This window comes from Python bivittatus, unplaced genomic scaffold, assembly GCF_059951505.1.
Source record: "Python bivittatus isolate LINGU-HERP-01145 unplaced genomic scaffold, Pbiv_v1 ctg000060_np1212, whole genome shotgun sequence".
NCBI classification, from domain to species: domain Eukaryota; kingdom Metazoa; phylum Chordata; class Lepidosauria; order Squamata; family Pythonidae; genus Python; species Python bivittatus.
Genome location: NW_028277044.1, coordinates 839,448 through 862,281, shown reverse-complemented (window position 1 = coordinate 862,281; position 22,834 = coordinate 839,448). Strand labels below are relative to the sequence as shown.

The 22,834-nt window shown below is 39.0% G+C and overlaps 1 protein-coding gene across 1 annotated transcript in view; it reads left to right on the top strand.

The window, feature by feature from the left end:
• Positions 1–2,764: 2,764 nt before the first annotated feature.
• The window catches only part of CLDN10 (claudin 10), a 57,139-nt gene continuing 37,069 nt past the window's right edge, over positions 2,765–22,834 (top strand). The window contains exon 1 of the mRNA XM_025171847.2: positions 2,765–3,157. Coding sequence (XP_025027615.1) covers positions 2,944–3,157 — 214 coding nt within the window. The 5' untranslated portion in view covers positions 2,765–2,943. The remainder of the gene's footprint in view (positions 3,158–22,834) is intronic.

The window sequence follows — 22,834 nt, the reverse complement described above, 5'->3', positions numbered from 1 at the left end:
AACTGCATCACTTAGTGACAGAAATTCAGATTCCAATTACCATCAATAACCAAGGAGTACCTGTATGTATGAGTGTGTGTGTGCATGTATATAGTATATATATACAGTATATACAGTACATATATGTATATGTGTATATGTGTGTGTCTGTGTGAGTGTGTATGTATAGTAGGTGTGTCCGGGAAGACTCTTGCATAGGAAGGAAAGCGGCCATTGCTTTCCTGGAATAGCCAGGTGGGAGGGCCCAGTAGGGGAACTGTCCAAAGGGAAGATGGGGTATCCTGCAGTCTGGACTGAATGCCTCGCAAGCTGTTGCCAAAGTGTCTCAACCTAGACATGTTTTTTCTCAGCTGCTTTCAACTTCAGTTGCTGTGAGCACGAGGCCAGGCAACTTAAACAGTGAATGCAAAACGTCCCAGGAAGAGGGAGGCCCAGTTTCTAGTCCATCCTCTGGCAGGGAAGCTCACTGGGTGATGCTTCTGTTTATTGATTTAAAGGGTTTTGTGTGTGCAGTACTAATCTGGGCTTGATTGCACCTTCAAGTTAGTAATATGGTGGATCATTACCTAACCTCTGTGATCCACCAGCCGCCTCACAATCCAAAGGCCTTTTATCTACTAGGATAAAGTTCTTTTTTTCACTTCACAGTGCGCCCTGATTAAAGAAGAAAAATACAAATAGGTTAATATATGAGCTTTTAACCCTAAAATAAATGACTGATTAACTCTCTCCTCCCACTTCAGGACTTTTAAATGTTTTGGCTGAATAATGTGTGATCACGAAGAGCTAAACTTATGTGGCCTTTGTGTGTTGCTCCAATTGTATCTGCATCAGGCATAGGAAACTTCTGTCCAACTTTCATCTCCTTGGAGCTTTCCTTTGTTGTGTTTGTTTCTTCCACATCCCCTTCCCTTCAGAAGACCTTTTCTTATAATAATAGATTTCCACTGCAGGAGGAAAAAAAAATAGCTGGGGACATTTTTCTACAGAAAGAATTACAGAAAAGAAGAGGACTAGGAAACTCTTTATATTGTCAGATTGGAATTGTCAGATTGCACTCTCAGGGGCTGCATGTTTTTAACCCCAATATCCAGAGGAATCCTCTGCCTTAATGTAATTTGACTCAAAATCTCCAGGTCAGAGCCCTGTCGTCCATGTGCTTCCAACTCTGTTCACATTTCACGTTCACACACAGCCCTGCTCCATGCATTCCTATTACCATAGCTGCATTTATTCTTAACTACACAAGCACATGCATACATCAGTGCAGGAATGCTCACACAGGAGTTTTATTTACGTTAACTCCTGTCTTGTTCAGGTGGGTCCTGAATACATCTGCACTTATCTTTCTTTTAAAACACCGAGACTGCAGTAGACATCCTGCAGAAGTCCTTAAGATACTCCATTTCCCAGCTAGTTTGAAAAATCTGTAAGGACGTGAAATGGATGGTTGCAAAGATGAATCTCTCTCAAAAAAAATGCAAAGAGGAAACGGACAAAAACAAATGTCCTTTTCATTTAATTGGACTGTATCATTTTCTTTTCCTCAGAAATCTCTGAAGCACCTAGCAAACAGGTTACCCGAAAAGAATTGTCAGTTTGTTTAACATCCTCCCCCTAATTGGCCTGAACTGTCTGAAGGATAGAACCATCTTTAAAGAAACTGGCCAGTCTGATTTATGGTGGATCCTATGCAAAGCCTTGCCCAAAGGACAAAGCTGCTACAATATTTATAACCATCATAATAATTGCTGTTATGGACCTATTCTTACGTTTAAAATTACATGTTTTGGTTTTCATTGACTTTCAGGATCAGGTACATATCCAGTGTTAATTTAGGTAATTATAATCTCTGGTGTTAATGGCCTTATACCACAAATATACACAGGTGTTTTGAACTGGAGCAAAGAACTGGATCTAGCCTGGGCGGCCTTGAACCCTGACGCTCCAATGGCCATGTGACATCAGGAGCAGTGCTTAAGGGCAAAGTGGAGATAGTCAGCAATGGTGGAGAAGAAGAGGCAGGGTTTTGGGCAGGGAGGCAATGGCCTCTTAGGCTGTACCTGGTGCTCGCTAGATAGGATTAGGACTGTGAGTCAGAGGTCCTCCACCTCTGCTTGAGGTGGTCAAAGTAGTGTCAAAAATGGCCAAGCTTGCTCTGCTACACACATATTGCCTCCAAGTGCTGTCCTTGTGACCCTATCGCTCCCCCCACCCCTTTTCATACTGGAAGTGTTCTTTCCCCAGGACTAGAGACTTGAGCCCAAGGCGGTGCTCTAATAAGGAATGTCAAATAGGAATCCATGACTGGGGAGGTAGCTTAGGGACAGTCAACTCTGACCTCCTACCCCTTCAAGCAGGCTTGTTTGGTTGTGCCATTGAGGACTATTTCATGCATCTTCACTGTGGGATTTCCATAGGCAATGGTATCCTGGGTTTGACAGCCCTTAAATCCAATCTGGCAGGGCTCCTCTTAGATAAGCTTACCTAGACTCCTATTAAAATCTATTTAAACATATTTTGCTCAGATGAATGCCAAATGCCAAAGTGCAGCTTGGACTCTGCACCTATTTCTTTTTTTTTTTTTTAGTTAGAAATTTGTTGTGTTTCAGATTAACTAAAATTAAGCATTAACTGAATGCTAGAATGCCAAAAACAGAAAAATATTAAAGAATAACATTCCAGAATTACAAATTAATGATGCTATATTTTAAATCTGGGGCTACAACTGAAAGTTTCCAGCATTTTGTACTCATTGTCTCACAGAGGTACTTGGCTCATGTCAGTCAGACTTGAAGAATGACTGCATTTACACTGGCATTGCCACTCATTGAACACTTGTTCTCATGTAATGTGGTAATGTTATACTAGACAGGCACAAGAGCTTGCTGCTTTCCATTGCAACAGAATAAACCACTGGAAGTTGACTGGCATCCTTGGAACATGTCAGGGATACAAATTGTTGCATTCCTCTTCTGTTTCTGTGGGATAGGAGCAATTATCGCAGCCACGGCCTCAAACGAATGGAAAGTCACCAGCCGGGCGTCATCGGTGATAACAGCAACTTGGGTCTTCCAGGGCCTCTGGATGAACTGCGCAGGAAACGCTCTGGGGGCTTTCCACTGTAGGCCTCATCTGACTATCTTCAGCATAGAGGGTAAGCTACCAAGCAGTGGCGGATAGTCCTGCAACAGCTGAGGATCTCATGAATAAATGGAGCATGATTTCTAGGAACCAATGTGGTTTTATCCATGCCCTGAGATCTGTAGGCTTGGAGCATGATAGAATTCTGCAGGGGAAGAGAAGCTAATTTCCAGTGTATTTATTACTGTTACTACTAATAGTAATATTTATAATTCCCTCCCTAAAGAAGGAGAAACACATTCAGTCTCTTGACCTGCTACCTACAACTGCCCGTTTTCAGTCTTAACGCTCAGGGATTCAAATGTAAACATGCTCAGTGCCATGGTTCATAATGCACACTATTTATATTTGCATATGTTCACAAATGCATATTAAGATGGATTAATGTTAATGCAGTTGGTAATAGCAGCTAAAAAGTCCAAATAGAAATACAGGGAGCTGTAGCAGTAGCACCCTGCAGTTTAAGAGCGAAGCAGGTTCCTCCGAAGCGCTCATTCTGGAGAAAAGGTTTCAGAACGCATGTGCATAATCTCACATAGCTCCATTCAGCGCTCTAGAATGGTCTTTCCAATCACTGCAAGCACAGTTCTCTTTGAGAAGTCACAAAACACTAGCAATAGGCTAGATTAGCACCCAGGTTACATTAGGACAGGTACTTTCATAAGCTTTCAAATGAATGAGATCAAGGAAAAAAGAGGAGAATGGAAGCTCTTTGCTTTAAGCGCTTGGACCCTTTCATTGCATCTTCCGCTTAAGAAAGTGCCTTGAAGGACACCCCATTTCTTTTTTGTCATCATCACGTTTCCAGACTTTGAACTAAAATAATCAGAGTGATCGTTTTATGAACAAAACCAATCCTGTGGCAGCTTAAAACTGGACTTAATTATAGAATATGGTTTTGTAGATAAGAACTGACTTTGTCAACTGCATGTACTGAGTCAGCAGCGATATGAGAAAAAGAAAATAAAGCAGGTGATCTTTGGGTTCAGAAGGGAATGAAATACAAGATGTAGATCCTTTGTAATCATACCTAGTCCCTAAGATTCAAGTGAAGTGCCATAGAATTTGGCCCCCAAATCTATTCAAAATACTTTGTAAAGATTTAGAAAAAGAGGTGGAGGAATCTGAAAATTTTCAGATGATATGCCACTTTTGTGGGACAGCCAATATTCTGGAAAATTTAAAATATTTTGATAGATCTGAGGTAAAGCTGGATATAAGATCTAATAGAGACAAATGGAAAGTTTTTCACTTAAAAATCAAATGCGCAAGTGGAGGATAGCAAAACTATCATAACAAATTTTATTAAAAGGCATACGTTTTGGTGAGCTGTTGCTTACTTCATCAGCTGTAGGGAAAGGTAGTTTTAGGCTCCATTAATAGAAAATTAATTTTCAAATCACAGAAAAGAATAGTTCTGCTATACAGTATGCTGCATTGGCGACTCTCCATCTCAAGCACTGTGCTCAGTTCTCATTCTGTGCTGCACTTTCAGAGAATTCAAAGAAACTGGAACAGGTGCAGGAAAAAAAGGCAATAAGAGTGATCAGAAAGCTAGAAACTAAAGCCCCTGGGACAACTGGTATATTTAGCCCAAGAAAAGACTGCTATGGTAGCATATTTCAGGTATTTATTTATTTATTTATTTATTTTTATTTATTTATTTACAGATCACATTCACATAGCCGCCCATCTCACAAAGCAACTCTGGGCAGCGTACAACAATTAAAATAAAATAACAAGTGAATAAAAACAGGCGTTATAAAAAGATCAAAAGTTATTATTAGAGTAAAAACATTATCACAAGTATCTAAAGGGATGCTAGATAGGAGGCCCTAATTTCAGGGTTCTGGGTTGACAACAGCCTTAAATTACAGGAAGGGAGATTCCAGATGAATGTTAGCAAAACCTTTTTATGGCACACGCAGTTTGGCAGTCAAACTGGTGATCAAGGAAGGCAGCGAGCGCTCTTCTTTCACAGGACATTCCAACCGAGGGCCGGGCAGCGTCTCTCCCGGATGATTTCACTGGGATTCTTGTACTGAGCAGGGCTTGGACGTCAGGCCCACTTTATGTTTTTACGGGTCCAGTCAAGTGATAATTATACATATTCAGACTTAAAAGCCACTTTGCAAAATTATGTGGTTAGACAGCCCGGCACTGCAAGACCTTATAGGGTAAGATAAAAAACAACCAATAATCCTGGATCAAGGATTGTAATATAATTAATATTTTTGATAAATATTAGCTGTATAAATTTGCAAGAGTATGGTTTACTTTTTCCTTTATCAGAATTGGATTATTGTGAAAATAAACTCAGGCAGCTGGGGATTCAGGGGGCAAAACACACATAAAAGACAGGTAGAACTTTGATCACATCGTCCTGTTTTTTTAACCACATCCTGCAGACAGCCCTGCAATAAAGCCATGGTTCCTCCAGGAATTCAGTCTGGAGTCATTCCCAACCCTTCCTAGAGATTTCAAGGGTTGATCCACACACCTTGCATATATCTGAACTATGAAGTACACCCAATTCCCTACTTTTCCCCGTTTAATCTCAAACTGGCTAGCAGGATGCCTTGATGCTAAGAAATTGTGCTTCCAGTGTTTATGAATCTTCAGGATAACCAGCCACACAACAGTTGAACGCTTGGGTTTATCAGGAAGGTAAACCTTTACCAAGACAGACTCTAGCAATTTTGTTCAAAGGTGGTGGCAACTGAACTGAGTATACTGAAGTGATATTTAGGAATATTAATTTTAACCATGCTGTACTTCTGAAGCATATTATTACACTCAGAGATACTAAGGGAAGTAGAAGACACATTTTTACTATTGGTGATCATAACTTTACAACTGCCAAATATTCCTGCCTAATCTGCTCAGGCCTAGGTATTCCACATACTGTATCTACTTTAACTTGCAAAACACTGACATATAGCTCATATTTCTGAGCACTCAGGGGAGCTAATAAAATAAAATAAAAAATGCACAAAAATGCAAGAAGAACATCTTGGCTGCCCTTCTAGTGCCCAGCCCAAATGTAATGGAGGGAATGTGTCCTGAAGCCTGGGAGTGTTGCAGGAAAAATCACTCTTCTATTTGACAAACGGGCCTCTGACCACTGGGGCACCTTCCAAAGAGTCTCTCCTAAATACATTAATGCCCATGCAAGCTTATAAGTAGAGAGGTGGCATCAATCCATTCAGGGTTGTAAAGGGTAACGCCAACATCTTACATTGAGTTCAGTAAGCAGATAGCAACAGATAGATCTTTCAGAACAGCCATCATAGTGTGTGTATGTGCAAGTTAATTCCTAGGTTTTCATATCTATCATGTGCAGGCAGATATATGGTGGGCGTGGAAGGAGTAGAATCGGGGAGACCCAAGTTCAAATCCATCCTCAGCCACAGAAACCTACTTAGGAACCTTGAGCCAACTTTCCTCTCTCAAACCAATGCATTTCACAGGGTCGTTGTAGTGGGGAAAATTGGAGAAAGGAGAGCTACAGTATATGCATATCCTTCCACTCTTGGAGAAAAGATTAGATATAAATCTAATGATTAATTTGCAAAGTACTTATTATGAGTGACTGCATATGTTAATTCCTAGGTTGGTTGGTTGGTTGAATTTATATGGCTGCCCATCTCATTTGCATGTGACTCTGTGTGGCATACGCAGTTAAAACACAACTAACAATCACAATCTTCCACCATTAAAACCAATAAAAAAAAACAGTTAAAAGCTTCAATTAAAAAGTTAAAAATTCATTCTATGACATCCAAACAGATGTAATGGGAGATCTATAAAGATAAAATGAGACTAGATTTTAACTGGTTTTGTTCCCATTAAGGTTTCCTTTGCTCAGTGTAAGCAGATTACAGTAGACAAGTCTGTTGCGTGAAGATACTGAACTCACTTGCAAGGAATGGGATAGCCAGCAACATAGAGAGACCATATGCTGGGGCTTTCCCCAAGGAAATGCTTTCTTCCCATTTCAGCCCATGAGCAAAAGAAAAGAGCTATATTTGGGGACAACCTTACAATGGCAATATTTGTTGCCTTTCTCTGACTCAAGGAACCCAAGCATCAGTGAAAGGAACCCCATATCAAGGCAATGGCCTTCCATGCATAGCACTCCCTATGAAATGAACCTTACGCTATTTCCAGAGGTTTCTCTGTCTGTTTCTCTATCATGTTCTGCCTTATCACAATGGACTTTTTACCAGTTAGATAAGAATGTCCATGCTGGTTGAAATCAAACATTTATATATACTCTAAGTACCAACCTGCGGGAATGAGTTTTATATATAAATCTACATCACGAAGAAATATATCCTTTTCTTTCTTTTAAAGTTATATATATTCCGCTGTTCAGATAGAAGGCCAAGGGAACACAGATTCATTCATTTATTTATTTATTTAATTGATTGATTAATTAATTAATTAATTAATTTTTCAACCACCCATCTCCCCCCAATGGGGGAACTCTGGGCGATTCACAACAAACATTAAAACATACAATATATAAATCCATAAAACCTTAATTAAAACATTACTAAAAAGGAGAAGGAGAGTCCAAGAGGATGAAAAATCTGAAGCTGAAGGCAGAAGGCCTCTATGGGGCTAGCCATCCCCATGCGTGAGGTATTCCCACCCTACCCCAGGCCAGGTGGCAGAACCAGGTCTTCAAAGTCTTACAGAAGGCCAGGAGCGTGGGGGCCGATCGCACCTCCAGGGGCAGAATGTTCCAAAGAGCGGGGGCTACTGCAAAGAAGGCCTGCCTTCTGGACCCCACCAGTCGAAGTTCTTTCACCGAGGGGGTCCGAAGCATGCCCTCTCTGTGTGATCAGGTGGGATGGGTTGAGGTCATAGGGGAGAGGCGGTCCCTTAGATAACCTGGTCCCATGCCATGTAGGGCTTTAAAGGTGATAACCAACACCTTGAATTGGACCCGGAAGCAAACTGGCACCCAATGCAGCTCGCAGAGCAGAGGCATTACATGGGCTCTCCTTGGGACTCCAGCAATAGCCTGCGCGGCTGCATTCTGGACCAGCTGTAGCTTCCAGATACTCTTCAAGGGTAGCCCCATGTACAGCGCATTGCAGTAGTCTATCTGGGAGATAACAAGGGTGTGAGTGACTGTTCGAAGGGCATCCTAATCCAGGAAAGGGCATAACTGATGCACAATCCAAAGTTGTGCAAAGGCCCTCCTTGCCACAGCTGCCACCTGCTTTTCAAGCAGGACCCATGAGTCTAGGAGGACCCCCAGATTACACACTGGGTCTGTCTGGGGCAGTGCCACCCCATCCAGCACCAAAGATGACAAAATCCCGAATACAGAGGAACCATTAACCCACAGCCACTCCGTCTTACCAGGGTTCAGCCGAAGCCTATGGTTCCCCATCCAGACCCTCACAGCCTCCAGGCACCGCGAAAGGGTCTGGATGGGGAACAACAGGCTTCATATCTTATCCACATTATAACAGTTCTTTGAGATTGGTCGGCGGTTCAAACTTACCTTATCAGTTCCATGTTAAGCTGGTACAGGTCCAACTTCCTTGACTCAGTCATACTGTCTTTATTTCTATTATTTTGGATAAAAATAATGCTTTCTTCTTCACCTCCTCCACACCACTCAAGCTATTACAAAGAACTTCCTTGTACTCCAATCATTTCTGGGATGAAGCACTTGGTTGTATTTTGTTACAACATTCTGCTGAACCCCATTTTCTGTAAAACCGGTTGTGGGCAAGTTGAGAGATGTACAGTATTTGTATGTATTATATTTGTATCATTGCTACTGTATTGGAAAATCAGAAACAATGGCAGTGATTATCAGCCTTCTGGATTGCACCAATCCATTTTTGCTGCTATTTTCCCGTACTATTTCTGATTCTGAAATAGTACGGGAAAATAGCAGCAAAAATGGATTGGTGCGATCCAGAAGGCTGATAATCACTGCCATTGTTTCTGATTTTCCAATACAGTAGCAATTTTCACAATAAAGGAAAGAAACTTTGCTCAGCAATCTTTGCACGAAGGAGACAATACAAGTTTCCTGAATAAATAGAGATTAATTTCTCTTCAGCTGACAAACCAGCTAGCCCGTTGACTCATTGGAAAGTCATTGGATGGAGTTTATGTGATTCTCACAATGAAAGTAATGAATGTGGTAGATGTGAGGATTTTATCTAAGGACTGGAAAGGTATGGAGAGGTAGACCATAGAGTTAGGGTTGTGATATAGATATAGAGACTTATGTAGCTGTAAACAAATTTGGTTAGATTTCCTTTCATCCTGTATTTAATTTATTATACTTACTATTTTTTATTCTTTTTCTATGCTTTGTCAATGTTCTTATATCAAAAGGGAATAATGTGATAGTTAAATTTCTATGAGATATCTAAGCTCAAGGGTGTCATTATAAGTTAGTACGAGGGAGCAAGTACACATATCAAAAGTTGAACCAAGCAATTTTATAGCTGGCCCAATTTTATAGAATGTTCAATCCAATGAATGTTGGATATAGTAGAAGGATGGCTTTCCCATCACTTCTCTCCTGGAGGGCCTTCCCATAAAGCACCCTTGGCAAAGATCATCTGACATCTTTGGATCTCAATGCCCTCATTCTCTACCGTTATGTGAAGGAAGAGTGAATGTGTTGAGAAAACGGGGTTGGCCAAGAAAGTTGTGGTCAGATAGAGTTGATAAGGTAATCAAGTACTGAGAGTTGAGAAGTTTAAAGAAAAGGCAATGTGTGAAGTAGTATATAGAAATGGCAGAAGCAAGGATAACATATTAGAAGGGTATAGAGATTACAGTGCTGGCATTAGTATGAACTAAGTTTAGAAATGTTTCCTTTCCTTTTCTTATCTCCTGCCTTTAATTAATATGGCTTACAATTTATTACACTTTTATGCACTGTGTATAAAATTGCTTAACCCAATGATAGTTAACTGTTTAGGTTCCATTGCCCACATCCAGATTAAGTCAACCTTAGTTCACCCATGTGTTTACTTTCTAAATTCTCACTAAGATTAGTGATTAAATTCCTCAAAACCATCCATCCAGCAAATCCACCCATCAAATTTTGTTAACATCATGAACTGTGTCTAAATTTCTCCACTATTTGTGCTTTGTTGCTCATTTTCTTTTTACTATACAACTTAATGAGAAACACATTGCACTTCTCAATTTGGCAGGGACAAGGACTCAGTTCTTGACCATAATGATAACCAAAATTTTTGTGCAATTCCTAACTGACTGTCTAAGCATTGAAAGCCAGTTTGGTGTGATGGTGAAGGTGCTGGGCTAGAAAGCAGGAGATGGTGAGTTCTAGGCCTCCCTTTGGCATGAAAGCCGGTTGGGGACTTTGGGCCAGTCCCTCCCTCTCAGCCCAACCCACCTCACAGGGTTGTTGTTGTGGGGAAAATAGGAGGAGGAAGGAGAATTAGGTATGTTCGCTGCCTTGAGTTATATACAAAAAAGGTGGAATAAAAATCTAATAATAATAATAATTGCATATGTACAATAAAATACATAGTACTTTTAGGTGTTACAGAAGGCTAGAGAGAATTTTAACAGAGTTTAGAAATGGCACAATTCACATGCTGTCTCAGAGTATACCTTTTTAGAGGTTTTGTTGATTTTTGAAACACTACCAAATATCTCCAAACGACTTTTCCCAATGCGATAGTGAGACATTCTAGATATTCTAGATAGTTATAGCTGTAATATATGGAACAGAGAGAAATTTGTTTCATTCATACTAGAGGCAAACTTCCCTTATTTACATTTCCTAAAGGAATCAGAATGCAGTTATCTGCTGAAATCCACACATTTCTGATTTTGCAATAGTTTGACAAACTGCAAAAAATTGGTACATTAAGACTGCATTAAAAGTGTATTGGTGTAAATGGTATACACAATCCTTTAAACTTGGGAATTGCTTTTAAAAAATATTTGTATTAGGAAAAATGCATACCAAAATATGTATATTCAGGGAATTGCAGACAAAATGTATACTTTTTTTAAACGTGAGCTTAAAAACTTTCTAGGATACTGTGGAGAAATGAGACAGCCAAGGTTAGAAAAGTAAATATTTGAAACTAAACTCAGTTAATATATGTCCATGTTAATGGTTTTTACTTTACATTCAATAGCTTTATAGAAATAAAAAGGAAATAAGTCAACATTGGAAAATATATTTTTAAATGGCCTAAGTTTAAGCCAGAGTGGAATAAAATAATATTGTTTTATTTTCATGGGTATGAGATGGCTTAGACTGGATTGCATATTCAGGGCGTACCTCCATGAAATATATGTTGCATAGGAATGAGGATGTATCACCTCTGGTGTGATAAGTTCTCACTACTACAAGCAGTGGTATAGGAGCATGAAGCACATGGCAAAACTCCCCCATGACCTCCTGTTGCTCAAACTGGCGAGAACGTTGTAGCACTCTATGGACAGTTATTTTGTGCAGCTTTTGTCTTAAGATGTAACATCTGATTAACTATATTAACGCACAGGGCGGCTTTATAGACTCCAGAGACAGGGAGGGTGGACTTTGTCTACTGCTTTTCAAGTGGCAGTGATGAGCGAGCTGTTCCTGGAATTATATGCCATTTTGAAATGGCCCATTTGTTCAGAATGATGAACCCTGGTGTAGGTTTCCAAAGGAAATGAGGACTCAGGAGTTTAATATTTCCTTTTGTAAATGAAGGCTATCCAAAAAAGTTGCCTTCCAGGGCTTATGTAAGTATTTATACGTAATTAGAATGAAACAGGAAAACTGCTTCAAGTTGTATGCACAAAACAAAGTATTTCTGAAAACAGTTAATTTTCAGAAAACCAAGCCAATAAAGCAGCTTTAAATCCTTTAATATGTTGCATACATTTCCATGTCACTTAGTATGTTCCATTTATTGATATTCAAACAAGCTCAGATTGTTTAATAGTCTAGTACTTTATTCACGCTGAAAATCTTTGTTTCCCAATAAAAGAAATGTTCTAAAAAACTGGGGGTTGGACCTGAAGATGAAGAATGCAGATTGAGCAACTTTCTCTAGCAAAATGTTAAAAGACCTCCATGCCCACTGTCTCGATTCCTGCTGCAGATTTCCCTGCAGAGTTACACACCTTTTCTCAGCTGGAAAGCTACATCCAGCTTTGCAGTACATTTTGAAGCCATTTTTAAAAGCAGGTAGATCTATTTTTTTTTCTGTATGTTTCATTTTGAACATTTATCTTATTTGTGTTTATACACACACAGACACACACTGTATGTATGTGTGTATGTGTGTGTGGGTGTATCTTTTTTTTTAGCATTTTTGTGAGTAGGGTTTGGATTCATAAAATCTTTCTCAACAAAAAAATAAGCTGCCATTTTTTCTTCAGCTACAGAAGACTCAATAACACTGGATTCTTTTTTAGTGTTATAGCTCCTTTCCCCATTAATCTTTTTCTTTTCCTTTTAACCAACAGAAGAGTAAGTGGAAGAAGAGGAGCTGAAGGAAGAAAGATGGATGGATGGATGGATGGATGGATGGATGGATGGATGGATGGATGGATGGCAGGCAGTCATTGCAGAGTTTTATAGATGAACATGGTTTCCAGAGGCTTTAGATATCTATTTTGTTCCTTAAAATATTCATATTTAAAAAATTAAAATCTCCCAATTTAGAGCGATTGGGGGTTTTAAAGGATATCATGGGTGTCATAAGCCTTTCCAATTTTGTTCCTTAAGCCCTTCCAAGCTCAAAAATGTGAAAAGAAAAAAAGTTTAAAAATTTCACTCCTGCCTCTCTTTTTGTACTGTTGCTATAGTGCTCTGGGTTGGAAAGAGCTTTGCCCAGTTCAGAACTTCTTGCTGCAAGTCCTAGTATTAATGGTACATTGTAAAGTAAATCCTTTTAAGCAACATATGGTATTACCAACTATACGGACTCAATGAAGCATTTGATATTGGCAGAATGCCCTCACCCCACCCAGCTCCCCTCCCTTGCCACAGACTCAGGCAGAGGGTTTGTTGGACCACTGGCATCAGAGGAAAAGGTTAATCTAATCCCCAAATCTCAATTCTTTTCACCCTATTAAACTCACTTGCTTAAGACAAAGCCTGATTTAGGGGATGTTAACTCAGATTTGATTGCGGCCATATAGTTACAGTGCCTAAACCTGCTTATTTTTGTCTGATTCTCTTCAAAACTGCTGCGCCTAAAATGGTGAGGATGCACCCTCTCTATTCCTAAACTTTGGGCAAGGGGCGATGATTACCCTTACAGTGTAGGAGAAATTCTCCCCACATGCTCTGTTTCCAAGCAACCCCCTGTATAGGTTGAGGCTGGCCTGCGCTACATCTCTGAATCTCATAATGTTCCTTGTTCCTTTTTCCTTTCCTTTCTAATTCCTCGCGCAATCAAGCTCGGACTTGTTCTGCACGAATTGTCCCAAACTAAGCACTAGGATTAGATGTCTCATTAAGGAATTAATTCCAGCAAATACATTCCAAACCTGACTTTTAAAAACAACTGAAAACTTCGTTTCAGATGGGATAGACATTATGTAGTCTTGCTGAAACCAGAGGCACTGGCACAAAACTGAAATTAATCTGAGCCTGAGTTCTTAGGTTTTTGTCACCGGGTGCTGAGAACTACCATCCGTAAAATTATTTTAATCCCACTGAGATTATGTTTTTTTTCTGTCTAAAACGCTCCTTATCTCATTACCTGCTTTAGAATTAGAACTTGAAAGCGTGATTAGAAGGGTTATGAGGCATTAGGTTAAACCATCTCAAAGATTTTATATCCTGAGAGCTACAGAGGTTAAATTTTGTAACATACGGTGACACTTGCTTTCCCAAAAATGTGTATTTGGTATTAGTCACGGTGATTCCTAATGGGTCATTAAAGTTCCTTCCTTGTACATAAAATAAAATAAAACCCACTTAGTACTGAGTCAGCTGTAGCTGGCTGGATTCTCTTGCTGAAAATTACACTTCTCCTACGATCAGGTTTCCTGTACCCATGTCCTTCCATGCCTTCACGTTTTCTGCCCCGGTATGCTTCTGTCTTAGTTTCAGGTTCACCTCATCAGCTGGTCAGGACTCTGTTGCAAGATTCCTTTTCTAATACTGAGCAATGATTGGGAGTAGTAATTTAGAAAATGGGTTATTAATGAGATCATTATGAAGAGTTGTTTCCCTTGGAATAGCTGATCAAAAAAGCCATTAAATATAAAGAGCCCTTTAATATGAGATATTTACACATGGAAAAACAAACTTTCTCCTAAGCTTCAGATTTATAAAGGATCGCTTCCAGGATCATAAGTACTCTATATTGGAATGTGTGGATTTGTTTAAATTTGGATTTTGTTAGGTTTACAGGTATTCATGTTTTTTCACATTCAGTTGGATATTTATATATTATGTCATTCCAGTTTTTTCTAAGCCCTAGAAAATCTGCATTTGTTGTTGTTTGCAATGTTATTATCTGGAGCTTTTGTGTACAACTTTCTCTACTCTCTAAAGCAGCTTTCTTTAGCCTTGGCTCCCTCCAGATATGTGGACTTCAAATCCCAGAATTCCTCAGTAAGTAAGGCCATTGTTTCAAATTCTGGGAGTTGAAGTCCACAGATTTAAATTGCATTCAGGTTGGGAGAGGCTCCCTAAAGTAGTGCTATCCTATCTAGGCTGCAAAAATCTAGACCAGCTAGAAGGCAGCAAAGAGATATAGTAAACACTCATTCTTTTCTCCTGTCTAGTAAACATCTAGATTTTTGCAACACAGATACTTTCCCTATTTTTTAAATTAAATGCTTAAACTGATAGAAGTATTAATGAAGGTAATACAGATGGTAACATTTGCAAACAAAACTCCTAAGTTTTGTTTAATTTAAAGTGTTATCACAAAAACTATATAACAAAAATTAAAAAAGAAAAAGAAAACAGGAAGGAAAGAAGAAAAAAAGAAGAAAAACTACTTTTCTACAATCTCAAAATAATAGCAGTTTAGCATACTGTTCAATTTTTAAATAGTAAATTACACTTTGACCATATGGAACTATATTGGCTTACTTGCCTCCCTACTGATACAAAGGCTGAGAGCTAGCATTTATGATTAACCAGACTTTAAAATCTGGTACACACTCATCTTTTCAAGAACACAACATCACTTTTTTCACTACCACCCAGATGTCATAAATAAGTTCAAAACTTCTGGAATATCATTTAATGTCACATTTACATCTTGGAACTTTTACTTCCTTCCAAGAATCTGGCCTGCTACAGTATGACTCTCCATTCAGTTAGAAACAACAAATGACCTGCCCAAAGCAGCAGAGTATTAGTGTCCCTTCAAATTGATTGTATCTCCAGCTTAGAAATGTTGACAGCCAAAAATTTTTTAACCGTCTACTGAAGAATCCAATATATGCAAAAGATATTATTTTAATCCTGCCTTTATTATTATTTTATATCTATCTATCTATCTATCTATCTATCTATCTATCTATCTATCTATCTATCTATCTCAAGGCAGCAAATATGCCTAATACTCATTCTTCCTCCTCCTATTTTCCCTACCTCAACAACCCTGTGAGGTGAATTGGGCTGAGAGAGAGAGACTAGTCCAAAGTCATCCAGCCGGCTTTCATGCCTAAGGTGGGACTAGAACTCACCGCCTCCTGGTTTTAGGGCCAGCATCTTAACCACTACACTGGAATCTCTGTTTTCGTTGGACTAATGACATTTTAAAATCATAAGTTACATATTTCACATTTCTTAGAACTTAAAACCATTTTTAATATTATCCAATTTCATTCTTAATAATTCTGAATTGTACTTTCTACAAACAGTAATCAGTCTCAAACTGATGATAATATTGATTTGTTGGTTTAACCGCAGTAAAAGCCTTCTCTAGCGCAGATAAAACTTCTGGAGTTTCCAAAAGTGCTAACATGTTATGTTAAGAAACATAACAAATGTTTTAATTGAGTATATTGTCATTTGGCTGTTTTTAACAAATTATCATTTCTCCAGGCTTGCCTGCCATTCATTGCTTCTTTGAATTCTTGTAATCTCCTGCTCATTGCATCAGTGTTAGTATTTAGCTCCCTTGTCTTCTGCTGGCCTTCTGTGACCAGATATGGTAGAACTACCTAAAGTATTCTGTAATACTGTATAGAAGAAACTTGCAATATACACTTTTTTAAAAAATGCAGTTCTTAATGTACCTTTTGGCATATACCTCTTTCCCAATAGAGGGGACTTATTTGGGAAGTATGAAGTTCACAGTAGAGACCAGCACGTGCTGACAGCCTCCATTCATTGCTGTGGATCCAATTTGATGGATCCTGCCAATTGACTCTCAGTAAAATCCATGAGAGATTTCTTTGATATTCCAGAAGACTCCAATAGCTGATGACTGCGCCCTGGCCTTAGAAAGGAAAGTTCCATATGTGACTTTATAGAGTCAAATACATTTTTTTTAAAAACAGCCCTTTAACCAATCTTTCCAGGATTTGTTGGCCTTCTAATCTTGAGATAGTCTTAAATTGCCAGTTCATAGACAACTGTATATTTTAAAGTATATTGTACAAAATATTTACACTTTCAGGTTACTTTGATTATTGCAAGCTGGGAGGTAAATGAAAAAGAATCACATGATTTGGAGACTGAAAAACCTTTTATGTCAAACACTAAGAGATTTAATTAATACAGGTATCTTATTGTTTAATTAGTAAACTTGACAGTACATACTGTGATTTCAATGAACAATGTTTCTGGCTTCCCAGTTACATTCCAGCTTTAGAGAAACAGAATACTTCTCTTCTTAATAAAGAGAGATGCCAACTAACTAGAAAAATTAAGTAGCTGGAAAGGCTTTCTACTATCTGGAAATAAGCATTATTGTCTTCTGAAGGTGGATAAAATTTTAAAAGGGCCAACCTATTAATAGGCCAAAAGTTTGTAGGCCAGTATCTCACATACATCTGTAGTGTCCAGTTAGTGAGTTTGCAGGGCATCTGCGCACACACACACACACACACACACACACGTCATTCCTGTCAGAATATTTAGATTAAGGAATGATTTACCTGAATGTTATTTCTGCGTGATCTCTCTCTGCTTCTGGAACTGTTTCCACTTCCCCCCCCCCTCCTCTTCCGTAGTTGAAGTGAGCATTCCAGTATTTTGACAGGAACAAGCTAATGTAAACTATTCCAGACAATGTTCTTCATGCAGGTTTGTGTGCCAAGAGTTGCTTATCCTCTCTTAGCTATGGTGTAAAGGGGAAAATTCCCTGTTTAAATCATATGAAGTGCAAGGATTTTTCCACACCTTTTTTCCTTTCTTTATCAGGTCCATCCATATATTCCATGATAGTTTTCATGGTGACCCCTATTGCTACTTGATCAAGAGATTCAGATCTGCAATTTGCTTAATTCCAAGTCAACCACTACCTGTTTTAAATAAAGATTACTGTTAATCTTTACTTTATAGCATACGTGAATTATTCTTCAGCCTCCGCATCTCAAGGCTGACCAGGTGTTGCCGAATATGGTGGCCACGATAATATAATCTAAGTCCTGCTCCTTTTTTCATGTGATGCTTTTAAAAGAGCAGCAAGGTTTAGTTGCATGGCTGTGGCTGCCATCTGACTTTTTGGGCCCCCAAAAGTTATTCCAGCTAAATCCTTGATTTCCAAAGATCTGGGACTGCCTGGGATTTTACAGATAGAAACTCCTGAATAGGAAGAGTGGTACTAGCCCAGTCCAATGCCTGTAGCAGAAGTGACCTTAAAGGGAACCCACTTTTAATTAATATTGAATAATTAATTTAAATAATCAGGCCCAACAGAAATAAATACTTTTTTATAAAGGACACAGCTGAGCTGCGGAATTCACCGATGGCAGCCGTAGAAGTGGCAGCCAACTGGGATGGCTTTTAAACGGAGACCCCACATGTTCACAGAAGATCCGCTCCTCGGCAGCTCCTAATCCTGATGGCTGTTTCAGAGGCGGCAGAGCTGGTATGGCTTCCAGTCTGGGCCTGGGTGCTTTCCAAATGCATCCAGTCGGCCACCATGGGACTCAGAAAACAGGACTATGTGGACCAGCAGGATACTTCAGAAGTCCTGTGTTCTTATGCACAGGATTTATATGAAAGTGAGGCTAGTTTTCTTCCCCAAATAATCAACCTTTAAAATGGGTCAGCTGTCTTAGAAGAGCTGAGAATACCGTAAAGAAACTGGCCAATGTCATCTTCAATTCAGGGCTATCATTCCTGTCAGATAAACATGGCATTTCATCTTGGTTCTCACATTGCACTATGCCATGGTTTGACAAATAGATTGCAATTGGGTGGGATCACATTTTATATTAAAAGCCATAAATCATAGTTTACAAATTGCAATGGATGTATAATGGCTAATTATACACCTCAAAATGGATTTAGCATAATGAACCCAGTCTTAATGTATTATTGCATTTTCACCATATGGAAAAATAGGTTTTTCCCTCTTTTGGACCAAAAGAACAGCCTTTGGATCATGCCCTGAGATGAGTTAAACTTCAACTCCTGCAGTTTTCCAGCAAGGAGGACATTGGGTGGAAATTCTGGGCCTGGATTTCAACACAAATGAAAGGCACACAGTGAACAAGGCTACTCTAAATAATCTCCAGAACAGCAAAAAGCATTATCTCTATCTATCTATCTATCTATCTATCTATCTATCTATCTATCTGTCTGTCTGTCTGTCTGTCTGTCTGTCTATCTATCTATCTATCTATCTATCTATCTATCTATCTATCCATCCATCCATCCATCCATCCATCCATCCATCCATCCTCTATCATCTATCATCTATCATCTATCATCTATCATCATCTACACATACCTGCTGTATACCTGAGATGGCCATGTAAATCTTCCCCTATGGTGCTCTTGCCTGCAGGAGTGCATTATTCTCAAAGAAAAAAAGAACTTACCTACCTACTTCCTTCCTTCCTTATTTAATTTAGAGGCTGCCTGACACCAAATGACTTTGGGCAGCCTCCATTAAAGTAGAACTATAACTATGGGAAAAAAGAGCCATGCCCATCTGGGAATCATATGACATAACCCAAACAACGGCAGGGGCTCAGCACCCACCATAGCCCCAGGCCTAGGAGCACAGCCAGTCTTCAGGACTTTTGGAATATCATCAGGGTGGGAGCTACATGGATCTCTGGGGGGATGCTGTCCAGAGGGCAAGTGCCATGACGGCGAAGGTGTGCTTCCTAGGTCCCAATAGATGGCACTGCATAATTGAAGGGACCCAGAGTGCACCCATTCTACTCAATTTCACCAGACGGGCAGAAACGACTGGAGACAGTCCCTCAAATAGCCAAGTCTATTCCATGAAGGGCTTTATAGGTGATAACCAGCACCTTGAATTGCTCCCAGAAGCAAACTGGCAGCCAGTGCAGCCTATGAAGCAGCAGAGACACCTGGGCATACTGTGTATTGCCCATCACTACCCATGATACTACATTCTGGACCACCTGTAGCTTTCAGGTGGTCTTCAAGGACAGCCCCATGTATTTCTTCTGTATTTAGCCCAAATCATGGAACTTTCTTCCAAGAAGATCTGACTGCCTCTCTCATTACTGTCCATTAGAGTCCAGACAAAGCCTGTCCTATTTCTTTAAGTTTAATTTTATTTAAATTATTTTTGTGGGTTCATTTAATTTAATATAGTGTTTCATTATGTATTTTTGACCATTTTAATATGTAGGCTTATAAACAAATAATTTAGTGGTTTAATGTTTTATTGGTACATTTTAAAAATTATTTATATTTAAATTAATGTTTGTTAAGCCGCTTTAGAAGAATCAGGCCCGAACTTTTCAACAAGTTAAATTAATAGACCTGAGAGAATAAATGAGCAAGAAACAAACTTTTCTTACATGATTATTAAGTACTGAATACTACAGATATGAGTGTTAATAGTATCCTTTCATTTGAAGGGGGTTTTCAGTATAAAATAATGAAAAATAGATCAGGAGAAAGCAGCGAATGGCCAAAATGCAGAATCTTTTATTAATATGCAAGCATCTAGTGACGAACATATTCTTTGGATTTGTTGCCCTCTAGTGGTTATATTAGAAATGTATCCTCAAACTTTACAATTTAAGATTTCACAGAAGTTAACATAAAATGAAGTGCAGATCTGTTAAAAACCAAAACACGCAATAAGAAAAGCGAGCTAACTTTATTTATAAAAACACATATAGAACAAGTTGCTGAGTTCAATCACTATCGACTGTTGTAGCTACTTCTGGGAGGACATTCTTCTATTTTTGGAGGGCACTTTCCAGGAATTATTACAGTTCTTTCTAAATTACAGTAATTATAGTTTGCATCTATCCATATTAACTGTCATATGCAAATTTATGCTGCCTGCAATGATGTGTTTCAGCATGTTCTCAGTTCCTAAAAAACTTCCTTCCACCATGCCTTCTTGCAGTGAATCATCCCAGCCTCCACCCTTTCCTCCAAATTTCCTTTTTTCTTTTCTGACATTCCTTGGCTTCTGAGGAGGCTCTGTCTTAATTGGAATGCTTCTTTGGGAGATGATCTCCCTTTTTTAAAAACTGGGGTGATGATGATGATGATGATGATGACAATATTCATTTGAGCATGCCAAATTCCCCTCCCCTTCTTTTCATTATTTTGCTATTATTTTTCTATTGGCTTATAAAAGAGGACTTCACTACATGAGAAAGGAATTCACAGGTCAGCATGAAGGTAACAGTGACCAAGAGCTGATTCTTTCCATTGATACACCAAGAATTCTCAAAGACTCAGAAGAGAAGATGGCACTTCAGCATGTTCGATGGCCAGTTTGTCTCATTCTTGTTCTTCTATTAATTAATTTTACATCTGTCTTGATGTGCCCCGTGATAAACTCTTTCAATGCTAACATGCTATTGTTGCACCCTCCCTGGAATCTTTCATTTTTCCTGCTGTCCATGCTGTATTCAGCGGCACCAATATTTTCTCCATTCACTCAAAATAAAATAGGATATAGGGTCTCTGGACACTCTCAACTTTTAATATTCCAACACTTCTCCTCCCACCATTTCATAGAAACATCCCTTGTTAAAATCCCTAGCAATCTTTTTCATGACATATCTTGTATCTTTGATGGTTCTTCTTATTTTGACATCTCTAGTTATTTTTATTACAGTGGATCATCTTCACGCCTCAATGACTGTCTTTAGCAGGTGTTTCTCCTATGTACCATTTGTACATTCTGTAATTTCACTGGAGGAACCTCCTCTGTTTTCACTTGCATTCCCCTATTTGGTCCCCCGCTGTCTTCTGACTTCACAATGTCTATCATCCACCCCACCCATCTCATGACTTTTCATGATAACAGCCTTAGTTTTTTATTTCATTAACTTATATATCTAGCTCTCCATATCCTCAAGAGAAGTTCCATTTCAGAAAAACAATAAAACTGTAAAACCATTAAATTGTAAAAAATCAGATGCTATCCCAATACAGCTTGCAAAGTTCAGTTCAGCAATAACAATAAAAGATTCTAAAAGTCTTACACTGAAGTTGGAAAGTATAAAGGAAGTTTTTGCTTCATTTTCTGTAAGAACTCAGCTCGCTCTCTCTCTCTCCTTCTCTGCCCAGTCAACCCTTTGTAGTTCTTCACCTCAGGAAGAAAAAGCCACTGTTTTGGGTAGAGAAACTGTTCAGCTTTGGGAATGACTGGCTTTGACTCAGATCTAAGGCAGAAGCTTCCTTGATTTTTTTGAAGCTTCCAGTGATTGGGAATTTATTTAATTACACTTTGCTGAATAAGCTTAAAAGGCTAGGTTCAGACAGAACCAAAGTCATAAATGAGAGTGATGTCTGCAGGACCTCAAAATCAAATGTATACAGTATTAAAATCTTGCAAGAGCTTGGGAGTGAAGTGTATTTGGAGCATTTGTTCCCACATCATCACATGATGATGCTCAACACCTGCAAAAATGTCCACCCTCCAATAATCCATTCCTTACCAACCAGAATTCATAGAAACGCTAAGCCAAACCCAAAAAATTCACACAGGCTTAGCCTAATACAGGTGATCCAGACTTTGTCCGCTAGGAGATAGCTGTTAATTTCTTTGTTTTGAATTTGTTTGAATTTTCTTTTTCCTTTTGCACATTGTTTTGTGACAGCTTTGCTACTACTACAGAATACCAATATTTGCCCTACATATCTAAAACATGAAGATGTGTTTGTAAAGGTTATGCTGATAAATGACTTAGGAACACAGTTTAGGTCGGAGGGGGGACATTTGTTGCAGCAAGGAACACAGATGGACATGGGAGTTAAGGTTAACCTTCAACTCCTTAATTCCTCCTCAAACACAGAAAAAGTGGCCTGATGAGCCGGGATTTGGAGACCATTAAGAGAGAAATGGGTGCCTGAAGCCTCTGCAGTTTTGCATCTTAAATTCTCTCAAAACAAACAAACAAATCCTGAAAATGTTGTGCCGCCCAGTCCAGGGTTATTTAGGGGCAGAAAAGGGCTTTTGCCCTCAACTGGAGGCAGAGTCAAACATTTTGCAGTTTAATACATGCTGTGATTATTGGGGGGGGGGGATTTGTGTGTTCGTAATTAGCCAGGTAATATACTGCAACT